The sequence below is a fragment of the Oncorhynchus keta genome, chromosome 2 (genome assembly GCF_023373465.1).
Source record: "Oncorhynchus keta strain PuntledgeMale-10-30-2019 chromosome 2, Oket_V2, whole genome shotgun sequence".
Taxonomy (NCBI): Eukaryota; Metazoa; Chordata; class Actinopteri; order Salmoniformes; family Salmonidae; genus Oncorhynchus; species Oncorhynchus keta.
The window spans coordinates 56,132,290-56,151,115 of NC_068422.1; the positions used below are offsets into that span (position 1 = coordinate 56,132,290).

General features: G+C 41.2%; 1 protein-coding gene across 50 annotated transcripts in view; it reads left to right on the plus strand.

The window, feature by feature from the left end:
• Positions 1-1,377: 1,377 nt before the first annotated feature.
• Positions 1,378-18,826, plus strand: part of si:ch211-266g18.10 (titin) — a 140,060-nt gene continuing 122,611 nt past the window's right edge. For 48 of the 50 annotated variants that reach the window (XM_052478610.1, XM_052478613.1, XM_052478616.1 and 45 more), the window contains exons 1-10: positions 1,378-1,747; positions 14,721-14,930; positions 15,081-15,164; positions 15,258-15,350; positions 15,895-16,038; positions 16,162-16,260; positions 16,351-16,470; positions 16,973-17,092; positions 17,939-17,989; positions 18,179-18,205. In XM_052478610.1, coding sequence (XP_052334570.1) covers positions 1,726-1,747; positions 14,721-14,930; positions 15,081-15,164; positions 15,258-15,350; positions 15,895-16,038; positions 16,162-16,260; positions 16,351-16,470; positions 16,973-17,092; positions 17,939-17,989; positions 18,179-18,205 — 970 coding nt within the window. In that variant the 5' untranslated portion in view covers positions 1,378-1,725. The remainder of the gene's footprint in view (positions 1,748-14,720; positions 14,931-15,080; positions 15,165-15,257; positions 15,351-15,894; positions 16,039-16,161; positions 16,261-16,350; positions 16,471-16,972; positions 17,093-17,938; positions 17,990-18,178; positions 18,206-18,826) is intronic. The other 2 variants (XM_052478607.1, XM_052478606.1) reach the window with 1 other exon arrangement.

An 18,826-nucleotide genomic window follows, 5' to 3' on the forward strand; every position in this document is an offset into this window, starting at 1 on the left:
GTGATACTTGGCATTCAGGCCAAAGAGTTCAATCTTGGTTTCATCCGACCTGAGAATCTTGTTTCTAATGGTCTGAGTCTTTTAGCTGGCTTTTGGCAAACTCCAAGTGGGCTGTCACGTGCCTTTTACTGAAGAGTTGCTTCCATCTGGCCACTCTACCATAAAGGCCTGATTGGTGGAGTGCTGCAGAGATGATTGTCCTTATGGAAGGTTCTCCCATCTCTAAAGACTAACTTTGTAGCTTTGTCAGAATCACCATAGGGTTCTTTGGTCACCTACCTGACCAAGGCAATTCTCCCCCAATTGCTCAGCTTACCTGGGCAGCCAGCTCTAGGAAGAATCCTAGAATTCCTCTATTGACATGCACTGTCAACTGTGACCTTTTTTTTTATAGACAGGTGTGTAGTTTTCCAAATCATGTCCAATCAATTGAGTTTACTACAGGTGGTCTTCAATTAAGTTGTCAAAACATATCAATGGAAACTGAGTGCACCTGAGCTCATTTTCGAGTCTCATAGCAAAGGGTCTGAATACTTTAAAAATTATACATTTGCAAAAATGTCTAAACCTGTTTTCGCTTTGTCATTATTGGTTATTGTGTGTAGATTGAGGAGAAAAAAATGTTATCCATTTTAGAATAAGGCTGTAACAACATGTGGAAAAAGTTAATGGGACTGAATACTTTTCGATTGCACTTCTAAAATGGATGTAGCAACTAAGGATTCCAGCTTTAACCACTTTCTTATCACAATTTTGTGTTAATACACCATTGTGGCAGTGACTTATCTACGTCTACGATGTATGTGGCATACCATGCCATTCACACTGAACAGCAATTTCAAAGCAGTCAGGAAGTTTCAGGCTTGGATTTGGCCAAATATTCAAAAAATGATTCCTCGATAGTCATATTCAGCTTTGTTATGCAGTGCAGATGTGGCCTTCACTGCAGAGTTGGGCCCAATTTGAATTGAAGACAATTAATTCAGGAAGTGATTTCAATTTTTAAAAAGGGGAAAAACATTTGAAATAAATAGCTTTTACATTTAATTGTATTACATATTCACAGATTGAATTAAAGAATGATGATTGGGAAGGCATCACATTTCGAATTCCCTTCTATTTATGCTGCAGTGTTGTCGTTTCCTTTCCTTAGCTGTGACTTAACCTCTGAAGTTGAGTCCATCTGTCCATCTACAAGACGTGTGATACCCCTTCCAGTTGAGTTCTCCCCAGTCAGACCACTGAGCACAACCCCCAACAGCCAAAAAAGGCCTGAGAGAGCGACTGTTGCATTGAGCCCTGACTAAGAATAAACTAGGCTGGTGGGATAAGGTTACCTTGAAGCCCCCTTGTGCTATACCCATGTGAGGCACCAATAATACTGGGTGGCATTTCAGCAGGGATCTGCAGTCTCTCCCCTGCCCTATTCTTGGCTTTCCCCACTCCTGTTTTGCTCTCCTTCGTCATCATACGTATACATTTTCTGCAATGCTTCAAAACAGGCAGCTTTGAAATTCCAATCACCTTTTCATTTAAACTTTTTTTTCCAACTTTTTCTGACAAATTCAACCTGTGGATTATATTGGGAAAAATAAGGGGCACTACCTTCATTGATACGGTCACAATTTCCTTAATCAGTGGATTCCAATTCGATTTGAAAGACATTGCTAACCTCTTGAATAAAAGCTTTCCAAACGACACTTGAAATTAAGTTTTCAGAACAACATGCCTGAAGCAGCCCCTGAAGGTACGTCTTTCAAAGTGTTCTGCATGTTCACTTTGTGTGGAGCAGAATTGTTTGCTAAAACAGTTTGCATCATTAAAGCAATATACTATTTGGATTACTTTTGTTTCTCTGGCGTCTCATGATGAGGAAATGTGTTCAGTTGATTGCTAAAAATACTGCATATACTATTAGCACTTTTGCCCCTGTAACATGACAGCTGAAGTGCCCGCTATTTCAAGGCTATAAAGCATCTTAAGATAGTATTTAACGTCTTTCTCCACCTTATGTAACACAGCAAACATTGCTCATATTTAACTACGGGTGCTAAATAAAGTCTCCAGGACTTAGTGTTTGAATGTAATGTGTGACGCAGTATTTGTCAGTGACACCTTGCATTGAATCACAAATGTCACCAACTGTGAATATTTAAAAGGTCTGTATTGCTCAGTTGAGTGTGTGGTGTGTAGTTATTCATTCACCATCCTTCATTTATTTTTTATTGGAGGAAGTGAATAATGTAATACATGAGCTGTGTTCGAATACCCATACTAACATGCTGTATACTACATACCTAGTGAGTGTATATACTACATACAATTAGTTTATTTATGCATACTGTAAATGACCAGTATCCTTTCAGTTGAGTGTGCTAGTGCTTCACCTGTCTACCGGAAGTTGATGCTGTTGCTATGCAACCTCTTGCTAGCTTGTTAGCAGAACAAATGACTAGCTAGACATTTTACAGACAGAGCGTTGTCAGATTGTCTGTTTGTAAATTCAGAGCTCTTGGAGCGTCGCTCTGGCTGAGGAGTAGAGTTGATCCCAGTGTTCTGACCTCACAACAGCAGTCAAGCACCCAAGCTAACTAGCTAATGTTGGCTTGCTACTTCCAGACACGAATTAAAGAACACCTCACTCTGACCATTTTACTCACCCTAGCAGAGCTGGTTAGGCTGTTCATGTTATCCAGAGTGCTGGTGACTGTAACTGTGCTGCTGGCAACAATGTAATGCTGTTTCTTGCCAACGTTTACTGACATCAACCATATTCAAAGGGTGGTGAGCATTCGTATATTCATCAGTTATTCTGCACTCCAGCACACTCAGACGATGAGACTGCTGTGAAATCGGAAAAGATAGTCAAAATCAAACAAATAAAATAAATTCATATAGCCCTTCGTACATCAGCTGATATCTCAAAGTGCTGTACAGAAACCCCGCCTAAAACCCCAAACAGCAAGCAATGCAGGTGTAGAAGCACGGTGGCTAGGAAAAACTCCCTAGATAGCCTGGTTCCTCTCTAGGTTTTGGCCTATGTGGGGTGGCCAGTCCTCTTCTGGCTGGGCCAGGTGGAGATTATAACAGAACATGGCCAAGATGTTCAAATGTTCATAAATGACCAGCATGGTCAAATAATAATAATCACAGTAGTTGTCGAGGGTGCAGCAAGTCAGTACCTCAGGAGTAAATGTCAGTTGGCTTTTCATAGCCGATCATTAAGAGTATCTCTACCACTCTTGCTGTCTCTAGAGAGTTTAAAACAGCAGGTTTGGGACAGGTAGCACGTCCGGTGAACAGGTCAGGCAGTCAGAACAGTTGAAACTGGAGCAGCAGCACGGCCAGGTGGACTGGGGACAGCAAGGAGTCATCATGCCAGGTGGTCCTAGGGCTCAGGTCCTCTGAGAAAGAGGGGAAGAGAATTAGAGAGAGCATACTTAAATTCACACAGGACACCAGATAAGACGGTTGAAGTAATCCAGATATAACAAACTGACCCTAGCACCCCGACACAAACTACTGCAGCATAAATACTGGAGGCTGAGACAGGAGGGGTCAGGAGACACTGTGGCCCCATCCGAGGACACCCCCAGACAGGGCCAAACAGGAAGGATATAACCCCACCCACTTCACCAAAGCACAGCTCCCACACCACTAGAGGGATATCACCAACCACCAACTTACCATCCTGAGACAAGGCCGAATATAGCCCACAAAGATCTCCGCCACGGCACAACCCAAGGGGGGGCGCCAACCCAGACAGGAAGATCACATCAGTGACTCAACCCACTCAAGTGACGTACCCCTCCTTGGGACAGCATGAAAGAGAACCAGTAAGCCAGTGACTCAGCCCCTGTAATAGGGTTAGAGGCAGACAATCCCAGTGTAAAGAGGGGAACCGGCCAGGCAGAGACAGCGAGGGCGGTTCGTTGCTCCAGAGCCTTTTGGTGTAAAGCTCGCCGCCATTGGACGCCTGGCTTCCACCTGCCAGTGGAAACGCGTTCTCTGGAGTGATGAATCACGCTTCACCATCTGGTAGTCCAACAGACAAATCTGGGTTTGGAGGAAGCCAGGAGAACACTACCTACCTGAATGCATAGTGCCAACTGTGAAAAGTGTGGTGGAGGAGGAATAATGGTCTGGGCCTGTTTATCATGGTTCAGGCTAGATCCCTTAGTTAGAGTGAAGGGAAATCTTAACTCTACAATGACATTCTAGATGATTCTGTGCAGCCAACTTGTGGCAATAGTTTGGAGAAGGCCCTTTCCTTTTTCAGCATGACAATTCCCCTGTGCACAAAGCGAGGTCCATACAGAAATGGTTTGTCGATATGGGTGTGGAAGGACTTGACTTGCCTGCACTGAGCCCTGACCTCAACCCCATCGAACAACTTTGGGATGAATTGGAACGCCGACTGCGAGCCAGCCTTAAAAGCCCAACATCAGTGCCCGGCCTCACTAATACTCTTGTGGCTGAATGGAAGCAAGTCCCTGCAGCAATGTTTCAACATCTGTTACACAGAGCGAACACAGGGGAGCCCAAGATGCAGAAGCATGGATGAATGAACCAAAATGTTTTTTTTTTAGATGAGATGTGCAGAACTGGGGTAGCTCAGATGAATTACAGAAAAAACAGAAATGTAGAGGTTGGAGTTGACTGAGTTTAACAGGGTAAACAGGTCCTGAGGAGAATCCAAGGCAGTGGTGGTGAGTGAAGACCAGAGGAAGGTGGATGGGTGGTGAGATGTGGTACAGGAGCAAGAGACAGAGCAGTAACTGCAACGAGAGGACAAAACGGTGTAAGGCAGGGAAACGAGCACAGCAGAGTAATAGGAGTAAAGGCTAAGCTAACAACTGACTGAGCAGGAGGGAGTGAGAGAGTGTGAGAATGTACATGGGGAGAACAGCAGGTTAGGATGACACTGGATGAACACCAGATGGCGTAGTGGGAGCAGATGTGACAACATCTAGTGAAAAGCCTTCAAAGAAGAGTGGAAGCTGTTATAACAGCCAAGGTGGGACCAACTCCATATTAATGCCTATGAAATTGGAATGAGATGATCGACAAGCAGGTGTCCACATACTTTTGGTCACATAGCGTGCAGTAATAGTGTGAACATACCATTGAATGTTGATCCCGACTCCTGAGTCTCGCCTGACCGTATTCTGTCAGCATCCACTCGTCATTCTGGAAGGTTTTCTTTAAATGACAGGAACAAAGTTGAAGATGTGGTACTGTTTTGGTGTGTTTGATTTTTAGCCTACCAGGGGTGCCGGGTCAGTGCCAGCGGCATCTTCATCTCGTTAAACTCGATGGAGCAGCCACTTTTTTTTTTTTTTTTTTCAACCAGTGAAAAAAAACTAAATTAATGAACAATATGAGCGGCTGAGCAGAGGAGACCCAGTCCGTCCGAACAGTCGGATTAACTCATTTGGGCCACCGGGGCACCTACCTCAAGAGAGCCTCCCAACCTGCCCAAAATATATATATTTTTTTTTTGGGGGGGTTTAAACAGACTTATTTAGGAAAACAGCTAACTTCCTGCATTTCAACACATTTTGCCATGGGCAGAGAAAAATGTGCAGTCTTATAATGCTTTTCTACATATTTTGTCATGCGGCTGAGAGACAAAGTTGCTGTTTTATAGCTCATCTCATGCTATTCTTTACATTTTGCCATGGGGATGAGAGAAAATAATAATTTCCTGCAATTGTACACATTTTGCTGTTTATGACGTGTTCATATGCTATCTGGGGGAACCCTGACCTCCAAGGGGCCCCCAAACCAAAATAAATTAAATTGAGTTGAAATAAATTGTTGAGGACGAATCGACCTGTTCTGTTGGAATTTCGCCTATGGTTTGACGCCATATGATGTGCTCTGTTGTACTCAAATCCCGGGCTCCAGCTGTAATATTAATCAGCTGTTTATAAGAGAGCTTTAGCCACATATTTGTGGATAATAAGTCTAAGGCCCCATCCAAAAATGCCTTGACTCTTCTGGGTTAGTTGTATGAACAGTGCTTCTCTGGAGTATGTTGTAGTATTGTGCAAAGGGTTCTGGGTTAGCATCCAGGATAAGGAAGAAAAGGACGCATTATGGGCTGGCCATATAAATAAGTAAAATATTAAATATTGATACTTTATTTTGACCGAGATTAGCATGGACAGAAAGACTCACCAATCTCACATAAAGCATCAGAGCGAGCGAAACAACGCCCTCTCTGTCTCAGTATGTGTAGCCCACATATCTGATGTTGTCTGGCCAAAAACAGTATGGCATGACATACTCTTTTTGGCCAAACAGAATTTGTATTCATTTTGGATTCCCATTAGCTGCTGCCAAGACACCAGCTACTCTTCCTGTGCCCTCAAGCCCCTACTCTACTACCACATATCTACAACACAAAATCCATGTGTACGTGTGGGTATAGTGCTTATGTTACTGTGTTTGTATGCATGTGTCTGTGCCTATATTTGTGGGTTGCTTCACAGTCCTCGCTGTTCCATAATGTGTATTTGTATCTGCTTTTTAAACTAATTTTACTGCTTGCTTCAGTTACTTGATGTGGAATAGAGTTACATGTAGTCATGGCTCTATGTAGTACTGTGCGCCTCCCATAGTCTGTTCTGGACTTGGGGACTGTGAAGAGACCTCTGGTGGCATGTCTTGTGGGGTACGCATGGGTGTCCGAGCTGTGTGCCATTAGTTCAAACAGACAACATGTTAATACTTCTCACAAATACAAGTAGTGATGTGAGTCAATCTCTCCTTCACTTTGAGCCAGGAGAGATTGACATGCATATTATTGTTACCTCTCTGTGTACATCCAAGGGCCAGCCGTGCTGCCCTGTTCTGAGCCAATTGCAATTTTCCCAAGTCCCTCTTTGTGGCACTTGACCACACAACTGAACAGGTGGAACAAAACTAGGGCCTGTAGGACCTGCATTTTTGATAGTGCTGTTAAGAATGCAGAGCAGCTCTTTTATTATGGACAGAATTCACCCCATCCTAGTTACTTTTGTATCAATATATTTTGACCATGACAGTTCAACTTGCTCAATCACCACATTGTTCATTACAAGATTTAGTTGAGGTTTAGGGTTTAGTGAATGATTTTTCCCAAATACAATGCTTTTAGGTTTAGAAATATTTAAGACTAACATATCTCCTTTCCACCCATTCTGAAACTAACTGCAGCTAAGTTAAGTGTTACAGTCAACTTCTGTGACTGGTAGCTGACGTGTATACTGTTCAGTTATCCGTATACATACACACTAGCTTTCCTTAAATCTCGCATTAAAGAACACCCTCTGTGTTCTGTTAGACAGGTAACTTTTACATTTACATTACATTTAAGTCATTTAGCAGATGCTCTTATCCAGAGCGACTTACAAATTGGTGCATTCACCTTATGACATCCAGTGGAACAGCCACTTTACAATAGTGCATCTAAATCTTTTAAGGGGGGTGAGAAGGATTACTTTATCCTATCCTAGGTATTCCTTAAAGAGGTGGGGTTTCAGGTGTCTCCGGAAGGTGGTGATTGACTCCGCTGTCCTGGCGTCGTGAGGGAGTGTGTTCCACCATTGGGGAGCCAGAGCAGCGAACAGTTTTGACTGGGCTGAGCGGGAACTGTACTTCCTCAGTGGTAGGGAGGCGAGCAGGCCAGAGGTGGATGAACGCTTTTCATCCATAATATAGCAGTGGGTGTAAAGCGATAACACATACGTTTTTCCAGCAACAGACTATGATCAATAATGTCAAAAGCCGCACTGAAGTCTAATAAACAGCCCCTCACAATCTTTTCATCGTCAATTTCTCTCAGCCAATCATCAGTCATTTGTGCTGTGCTTGTTGTATGTCCTTCCCTTTAAGCATGGTGAAAGTCTGTCTATTTGTTTACTGTAAAATAGCATTGTATCTGGTCAAACACAATCTTTTCCAAAGGTTTACAAAGGGTTGTTAGCAGGCTGATTGGTCGGCTATTTGAGCCAGTAAAGGGGGCTTGAGTCCTTGGGTAAGGGAATAACTTTTGCTTCCTACCCAACACTTTCTAGTCAGCTTAAATTAACAATATGGCAAATAGGATTGGCAATATCATCTATCTTCAGTAATTTTCCATCGAAGTTGTCAGACCCCGGTGGTTTGTCATTGTTGATAGGCTTGTCATTGTTGTCTATCTATCAGATACATAGGCTAAATATAGTAAGACAGGGTGGTGTTCACTCGGGGTGGCAGTTTAAGACTTGTACATTTAAGAAAAGTTGGTCGGGTGCACCTTGCGCTGTTCGGACGCTAGAATTATTTTGGATGAACGTGCAAAGGTAACAGGGATGTAGTGCTTCCTTAGCACGGGGGCTAAATAAGTTCTAAATAATTAAGTGATAATGCCAGAGAAGCCGGTATTTGGCGGATATATTGGCATGGGTGTTTTGTCTCGGGCCGGCAAACTGTGCCAATATATCCTCTAAATACCTGATTCAAGGGCGTTATCACTTTTATACAACAGGTTACCAACATATTCAAATAATGATTGACCTATTTAACCAAAAATACATGTTATTTTGATGAATTAATTAGTACTATTTCATCCTTCCACAAGATATTGCTACCCAAGCCGGCTGGTTGTTCGTTCTATCGGTTCAGTTGCCAGAGACTCAACCCAGTCATTAAGTATTTTTTTTCTATATCTATGGACATTAGCTTGCTCTAAATGTTCCATTATCATACTGGTTGTTAACATTCTTATCCCTTGCTTCCTAGCTAGCCAACAATTTACAGCTAATTTACAGTCACGTCAAACAGTGCTGCCATAATAACAACAAAGAAGCTGCATTTGCATTTGTTTAGGCTGTTTTCTAGTGACATTTATTCGGATAATTCATAACAATGAGCTAATGAGGCGCAATTTCGCCTGGCATAAAACATTTGCTCTCTCACCAGGACACTGTTGTTCAGAGGAGTTAACCTAACACACAGCTAAAAGAATCACTGAAGCCGGAAAGACTGCAAACTAGCTGCACTTCGTTTTGTTTGACATTTTCTCAATTAACATTTCTTTGTAAATATCCATAAAAAATGATGCCAGCTGATTCATGATTTGGCATGGGTGTTCCGACTCCTGACACGGTCAATATTTTGGGACAGCTGGAGATTGAATTTGAATATTGAAACAATGTTGTCGGAGAGACAGACAGAATGGTCTATACAAATCTCTGATTTTGAAAACGAAATGGTAGTCTAAAAGAAAAAAATACATGTGAGATAATGTCTAGATGCTTTTTATAGTGGAGATCAAGTCTATAAATTGCCTGGCTGTGCTGAGACAGTGAATTGCGCAGTCAGATGGAACAGAGTAAATAGGCATTTTAACGTCAAAGATTTAGCCGGTGGTAACTTGTGGATTAGACACCGGCTGGAATGTGGGTTTAACCAATCAGCATTCAAGATTAGACCCATCTGTTGTGTAAATTGTATTTAATTACCACAAATTCCATAAATGATACAATGATAAACTACACTGAACAAAAATATAATGCAACATGCAACAATTTATAAGATTTTACTGAGTTACAGTTCATATAAGGAAATCAGTCAATTGAAATGAATTCATAAGGCCTTAATCACATGACTGGGAACACAGATATTAATATATTGGCCACAGATACCTTGGTAGGGGTGTGTGATCACCATTTGCCTCATGCAGTGCGACACACCTCCTTTCCATTGCGTTGATCAGGCTGTTGATTGTGGCCTCTAATGTTGTCCCAATCTTCTGCAATGGTTGTGCGAAGTGGCTGGATATTGGCGGGAACTGGAACATGCTGTCATACACGTCAATCCAGAGCATCCCAAACATGCTCAATGGGTGACATGTCTGGGTAGTATGCAGGCCATTGAGGTACTGGAAAATTTTCGGCTTACAGGAATTGTGTACGATCCTTGCGACATGGGGTCGTTCATTATCATGTTGAAACATGAGGATGAATGGCACGACAATGGGCCTCAGCACCTCGTCACGGTACCTCTGTCCATTCAAATTGCCATCTGTAAAAGGCAATTGTGTTCATTGTCCATAGTGCCCATACCATAACCCCACCACCACCATGGGACAGTCTGTTCACAATGTTGACATCAGCAAACTGCTCGCCCACACGACACCATACACGCTGGCTGCCAGCTGCCCAAAACAGTTGAATCCGAGAGTCATCCATGAAGAGCAAATCTCTTTCATCGAAGGTGAGCATTTGCTCACTGAGGTCGGTTATGATGCCGAACTGCAGTCAGGTAAAGACTCTGGTGAGGAAAACAAGCACACAGATGAGCTTCCCTGAGACAGTTTCTGACAGTTTGTAAGTTATTTGGTTGTGCAAACCGACAATTTCATCAGCTGCCCGAGTGGCTGGTCTCAGATGATCCTGCAGGTAAAGATGCCAGATGTGGAGGTCCTGAGCTGGCATGGTTACACATGGTCTGCGGTTGTGAGGTCGTTTGGACGTAGTGCCAAATTCTCCAAAACGAAGTTGGAGGCAACTTACGGCAGGCAACAGCTCTGGTGGACAATACTGCAGTCAGCGTGCCAATTGCACGCTCCCTCAACTTCAGACATCTGTGGCATGGTGTTGTGTGACAACTGCATATGTGCCATTTTATTGTCCCCAGCACAAGATGCACCTATGTAATGATCATGCTGTTTGAACAGCTTCTTGATAAGCCACACCTGTCAGGTAGATGGATTTTCTTGGAAAAGGAAAAATGCTCACTAAATGGGATGTAAAACCATTTTTGCACAAAATTTGAGAAATAAGCTACTTGTGTGCATGGACACCTTCTGGGAATTTCAGCTTAAACATGGGACCAAACCTTCACATGTGCAGTTTATATTTTAGTTATATATAAATACAAAAAGTATTCATACCCCTTGACTTATTACACATTTTGTTGTTACAGCCTGAATAAAAAATTGATTGAATAGATGTTTTTCTCACCCATCTACACACAATACCCCATAAGTTCTCGTGTTGAAAGATTCCAAAAGCACAGTGGTCTCCATCATTGGGAATTGGAAAAAAACATGGAACTACCCAGATTCTGCCTAGTTCTGGCCGTCCGACCAAACTGAGCAACCGGGGCAAGAAGGACCGTCAGGGAGGTGACCAAGAACCCAATGACCACTCTGACAGAACTACAGAGTTTCTTGGCTGAGATGGGAGAACCTGCCAGAAGGACAACGTCTCCACAGCACACCACCAATCTGGACTTTATGGGAGAGCAGCCAGATGGAACCACTCCTGTGGCACATGACAGCACCCCTGGAATTTGCAAAAATGCACGTGAAGGACAGATCATAAGGCAAATTATTATTTGGTCGGATGAGACAAACATTTCACTCTTTGGTCTAAATAAAATGCGCTGTCTGGAGAACCAGTCACAGCTAATCACCTGTCTAACACCATCCCTACCGTGAAGCATGGTGGTGGCATCATCATGTTATGGGGATGCTTTATAGTGGCAGGGAGACTGGTAAGAATAGAGGGAACAATGAATGGAGCAAGATACAGGCTAGTCCTTCATGAGAACCTGCTTCAGAGTACTAACAACCTTAGACTGGGGCAAAGATTTACATTCCAACAGGACGATGATCATACAGCTAAAGCAATGCTGGAATGGCTTCAGAACAAGAAAGTCCTCGAGTGGCCCAGCCAAAGCCCAGACGAATCCCATTGAATCTAATTTGTGACAAAATTTGAAATGGTGTGTAATTACATTGGATGAAAGTAGAGACTCAGAGCTACAAAATGATATATCATACACTGCATTTTTGAGGAATGGGAAAGTAATTCTGCTTAATTTTGAGAACTTAATTTTGAAAGAAAATTGCATTTGAATGTTTTGGTATCTAGTGAAGAGCTCTTTGTCTACACCCATTCAGCACCGTTCACACCCTCTTTTAAGCTTCAGCCCCATCCATATAATTTTGCTCTCAGACCGTTCAGAGCACACACTTGACGCTCTGGCCAATTATTTGTTTACCTCTGGAAAACATGGAAACAGCCGAACCAGCTCTGCTGGCAACAATTTCATTATGATTTTTTACAAAAGCATACAAACATTTTACAACCAAGTAAAGGAATTACAAATGTCAGAAATATAGTTAAAATGAATCACTTATCTTTGAAGATATTCATATGGTTGCAGTCACAAGAGTCCCAGCTACACAATAAATGTCAGTTTTGTTGGTGCGTTTTGTTCAGTAATCCACTGGCTCAAAGGCGGTCAAAACATGCAGACAAAAACATCCTAATAGTATTGGTAAAGTTCATTGAAACAATTCAAACAATGTTTATAATTAATCCTCAGGTTGTCAATTGTTTAAATAATCATATTTTGAGCGGACAATAGCGTATTCAATAGAGAGGAAAAACAACAAAGGGCGCGCACTCAGTCACACCCGCAAACCAGCACTGCAGTCCACTGAAAGGTCTCATTCTTAAAGACTTGACATCTAGTGGAAGCCAAAGGAACTGCAATCTAGGTCCTAACCCATTAGATACTCAATAGGCATTCAATTGAAAATACCCACATCCTGGATGGATTTTCCTCAGGTTTTCGCCTGCCATATCAGTTCTGTTATACTCACATACATTATTTTAACAGTTCTGGAAACTAGTGTTTTCTATCCAAATATACCAATTATATGCATATCCTAGCTTCTGTGCCTGAGTAACAGGCAGTTTACTTTGGGCACGTTTCTCATCCAGATGTCGAAATACTGCCCCCAAGCCATAAGTTAAGACATGTAGCTAGCTAGCTGGATAAACAATTAACCATAGCTTGGTAAACAACTTTAGCAAACGAGCCAGCCACCTAACATTAGCTAGTTAAACAACAATGAACATAGTGCCAAATCCTGTCGTTACTACCCTGCATGAATCTGCTGGGAGCTAAACAACCAGGTTCAATGTTAGCTAGCTAACATTGGGCTCTAACTAGCCAAGCAAATTGCTCTGGGATACGAACAATAACATCAGCTAGGGAGCCAGCCAGCTAACGTTAGCTATCTAGCTAACATTACACTTTAGCTTAAGACATGTAGCTAGCTAGGTAAACAATAAACCTAGCTAGATAAACATGTAAGATCACACACGTCACAACGTTAGCCTATGAGCCTGCCAGTTAGCCTGCCAGTTAAACAACAATGAACATAGTGCCAAATTCTGTCGTTACTACCCTGCATGAATCTGCTGGGAGTTAACCAACAAGGTTCAATGTTAGCTAGCTAACATTAGGCTTTAACTAGCAAAGCAAATGGTTCTGGGATACGAATAATAACTTAATGTTCGCTAGGGAGCCAGCCAGCTAGCATTAGTTGGCTAGCTAGCAGTACACTTTAGCTTGAAGTGAAACTACTTTCTGTCAAAATTATAAATGTGTAATATCTGAATGTAGCTTGCTATCTTACACGTATACATAATCATGCATGTCACGTATGCCATGCCACAGTTTTCCTTAGTTTGAAGATGTAATCCATTTTATCCAACTCTTTAGCTTTCATTCTCTAATTCCACTGATTTCAAAACTCGATCCCCCAGAAAGTGGAGAGCAACACTTATGCAGCACCACTACACAATACATTTTTTTTAAAGCCGTGTTCGACAGGATTACCAACAGACTGACCAGCTCAAACAAGCCTTCATGCCTGTATATGCCAAACCAATCCAAACTCCTCTCTCAGCATGCCCAGCACACTTATTATCTCAGCCAATCATGGTTAGTGGGAAGGTTGACTTTTTCTGTGGCTTAACAAACACGGCTCATAACTTAACATTTGTATTCACATTTACAGATGGCATACAACTTTGTTATTAAGGCACATGAAAATGATAAAAAGTATCTCCTGTGACTTGTGACATATGCCTAGCTTCCTGAAACGGGTCACATTTAACAGAGATTGAGAAAAGGCGAAAATCCCCAAATCCACATGTGGAAAGCTGATATACATACCCAAGATGAGTTGGTAATACATATTTAGTTAAATTATGGCTTTCCGATAAAATACTTTTTTTTATCACGGGACCACCCATGAAGAAAACATGCCCCCATATGGAAATCAAATGCCCGTCCAACTGGTTCTGGCACCGCCCCAGAAAAGGTAACGCTAAAAACCATCAACTACATCCACCTCTCTTTGACCTCCTCTGCAGAAACCCCAGAAGTTGACTGAGTCAACTTTGCACATCTGAGTCACTGGCATCACTATAACAAAGTGCGGTCTGTCCCTGTCTGGATGGGGCCTTAGACTTATTAGCCACAACAAACATGTGGCTAAAGCTGTCTTATGACAGCTGAGGGATAACACTAGTAGCATCTTTCTTTTAGAGTGTATAATAAGGGTACCAAAAATACCTGAGGATTCATCTGTCTAGAGGCCAGTAAATAACCTATTGAATGTCAAACTATGTGTTGTATTTATTTGTGTTAACTGGGTATTGAAAATAATTATACTGCCATGCACTTAACAGGACGTGTACATATTCCAAGCTTTGTGGCATATTTAAAGATATCACTACTATAATAGGAAATATCACTGACAATAGCTACCTGATTTGTTGAATTGCTACTCCTCACTCAGCCCCAAGATGAATCACTAGTATAGAGTAAGTATGACGATCATGCATTACTGGCAGCAATTTAAAGTTTTCTCATGCTTCCAGGTGCAGCGGTGGAGTCCATCTCAGCTGCTGTAGCCGATGGGCTGAATGTGAACGTGGTGCCGCCATCATCCCCTCCTAAGGCCCAAGGGTTTGGAATACTCAAGAAACTAACCTTTTCTGTAGAGTTAGTGGTGACTATTAGCCTCCTTCTCTCCTGGATTATGGCAGGCTTCATGATGTTTGATATTGTAGAATATAAAGGGGTCACTGGTAAGTCTATCTTTCATTGACATTTGTTAAGTCTTAATGGAGACCATTAGTTTGAAAATATTTGAACATATTTCATGTTTTACAGTATTTTCTTCCCAAACCCTTACCCTAACCCTAGTTCCCAATGTTTTTCACAATGCTTTTTTGCAGACATTCAAGATGTAGTTTTGGATCCCATGAAAGCTGTTAATGATGCTGTAGAGGGAATGTCCAACATGTTCTATGAGGCTCAAGGTAGCTATATATATCTTGTAATATTTTTATGCAGAATCCTGTCCTATTTAAAAACTGTGTAAAGCAATATACATTTTCTTACTGTGTCCTCAGAATGTGCATTTGCTCCTCATTTGAGTCTGGACCACATGAATGCTGTCAAAGATGTAAAAGACTTATTTGTGGACTTCCTCTCTGATGATGACGGTATAAGGATGCCCAATGGTGTTAAAGTGGTCTTATGTTCTTGAAATGTTTTGGGATTTTTTTTTTGCGGGGGGTAAATTTGTTTTGTTTCCTAAAGTTAATGAACGTTAGGCCGGGATTCCAAGTAAGACAGATTAATGATATTGCACTGTACTTGACTTTGCACTGGAATATTGATTAGTACTTGTAACTTCCTATCACGGAAATACATCACAAACACAACTCTTCTGAAAATCTGTATTTAATTCCAACATTATATGCCATGTTCAATCATTCAAAATGCTAATAGAAAAGCTGCACAACCTGATTATAAATAGAATAAAAATGCTAGAATTTATTTTTATAGGCTTGATGATTTTTCCTTAGATCCACCTACGACACAATCTACACATTCATGTCAAGTCCTGTGCAATAATTAATCTGTGCCACCCCCACTGTATTAATTTAAAACACCAAAATACACCTAACTTCTGCAACTATTTAGATATTACTATATTGGACTAGTAAATTAATATGACATATTTGAAAATGTTTATTTTCTCAGGAAACTTTTACCTGAGCTACATTGACCCGGTGATTATTGGCAGAGGTGTGTTCAATGTCACCAATAACTCTATATGTGGAGTCGTGGGTTACATACAAGGCACACTCTGTGTTCTATTGGATGCCATATTGGATATCTTGCAGGGTATGTCCACATTGTTATAACATTATTTTTTTATATAATTATTTTTTTTCTTTGTTGGTATGGATAAAAAGTAAATGTCCTTAATACATGTGATGACCTCTCCATATTTTCTTCTATGCTCAGCCCTTCTCCATGCAGTGAACATCAATGCAGTAGACATAGTGCATGTTATCACTGACTGTACAAGTTCTACTGGAACCTACATTTGGGACCTGCTGCCAGGTATGCACTTCTGTAGAACTATTTACTGCAAAATAGTTCAAATCAATGCATGGATTATCAGAATTTTCAGTTCACCTCTCCTATGAACAGGTATCCCTCAAGAAGTGAACATCGATCCCATACTGGTTCTCAGAAGAATGTTTGGGATTGTCATTGAGCAGAAGAACATACTTGTGGACTATGTCTCCAACTTGCTAATAGGCGATCAAGGTACATATAAATAGCAACAAGCGTAGCAAAGTACCTTGTATTAGAGCACATGTCAAACTCATTCCACGGAAATGTCTACGGGTTTTCGATCCACCCTTGTACAGGTCACTCATTAGTAAGGAATTCCCTCACCTGGTTGTCTAGGTCTTAATTGAAAGGAAAAACCAAAACCCTGCAGACACTCGGCCCTCCATGGAATGAGTTTGACACCCCTGTATTAGTGGGTATTTTCAGAGAACAGTAATAATAATGTATGAATTATCTTATTCAATTGCTATGAAGCTGTGTTACTGTATGTCATGTCTTGGTAGTTACCATTGAACAAGCCTAGCCTCTAGCCATTCTTGGTTCAAGGTGTGTCTGGGAACACAAGACCACCACTGAACTTAATATTAGGACGAAGAAGAAAAAAACGTATCTGTCAAAGATCAAGTTCTTTCAATCCAATTATTTTCATATCCTAATGGAACACCACCAGCTAATGGTCTTTTTGTATCTTTAGGGGTCATTCCTGTGATGACCTTTGACCCTATGAAAGTGGTCACAGATGCAGTGCTTGAGATTGCAGATGGGAAAAACATGTTCATGGATTATCTGTCCAACATGCTTATGGATGATAAAGGTATACCTGGTTATGTGTGACCATCATATGCATTCTATGACATGGGAACAATAATAGGACATAGATAATGTGACATACAGTCAGGTCCGACATTATTGGCACCATTGATAAAGATTGCTCAGTATTTGTATTATTTATCACGGGTGCTAATCATTTTGGACCTGACATCAATAACGTACCATCTCATTCATGATACTGTTCTGGCTATACACAGTGTACAAAACATTAGGAACTCTTTCCAGGACATAGACTGATCAGGTGAATTCATATGAGGCTATGATTCCTTACTGATGTCACCTGTTAAATCTACTTCAATCAGTGTTGATGAAGGGGAGGAAACCATTTCAAGAAGGGTTTTTAATCCTTAAGACATGGCTTGTGTATGTATGCCATTCAGAGGGTGAATGGGCAAGACAAAATATTGAAGTGCCTTTGAACGGGATATGGTAGTATGTGCCAGGAGCACTGGTTTGAGTGTGTCAAGAACTGCAACGCTGCTGGGTTTTCACACTCAACAGTTTCCTGTGTGTGTCAAGAATGGTCCACCACCCAAAGGACATCCATCCAACTTGGCACAACTGTGGGAAGCATTGGTGTCAACATGGGCCAGCATCTCTGTGGAATGCTTTCGACACCTTGTACATGCACTGGCGAATTTAGGCTGTTCTGATGGCAAAAGGTTTTCCTAATGTTTTGTACACTGGGCCTTTACTTGTTATCTGCTCAAGTAACTCAAATGTATGCAAATCTCTTTACATAAGCACATGATTTTCACATATGAAATTAGGAATAACACATATGTTTCAAGATATTGACTCCCACATGTCTGTTTTCTTTTGGGTGTAGATGAACCTAGTACTATACCAGCATCTGTGATGCATGTGATAAGGAAGAAAGGTTGGTTTTTGTTCATTTCTCAGTTAGTTAATAATTACCAAACTCTCTTAGAATTTGTTGAGGTTGATTTTTAAGCAAATGCTCACGATACTGTAGATTTACTATTAGGTTGTTTGCTGAAATCTCTTCCCTTTCATTTCATCAATAGATTTTCAATCAAATCAATGTTTTTCCTACTTCCAATCCTAGGACAGTTTTTGCCACCCCTGGAAAAAGGTACGTAACAATCGTTCGTACACCAATTGTCACCACTACCAAAGGATGATGTTAATACAGTAACAAATGTAGAGTTTCATCAATTGTCAACTCATTTGATCCGGCTGTGGAATTCTGCTTCCATGTGGTGTGATGTTGTTTGATGGCATTGAAATGTTTTTGTTTTGTTTGTTCGGTTGTGTAAATCTAGTTGTATTATAGTATGTTTTATAAGGGGCGACTGAGGTTGTCACATAATAGTTTTGAATGTGATCAGTTACAAGACTTTCCTCATTACAAAATGATCTACAGAATATTATTGTTTTGTATCATCCATGGCAATAGTTGAGACTATTTGAAAATCTCGGTCTCCCGTGTTAAAAATCGGCCAATCTCATTCAGTGTGCAAAGGTGTGGCTGCCTGTACTAATCATGATTGCCTTGCAAAATGGATTTGTATTTGTAACATTCTGACACTAGCTTGCTTTCCACCTAATTGGTGACAGATTTTCATGTCAATACATGAGAATCCGCATAAGAATAAAATCAGTGCGTGATGTAGTGCACACAAAATTAAAATTAAAAATCTAAAGTTGAACATGTTTCCATTGCGGTTTCAACTATACCGATAGTTTCTTCACA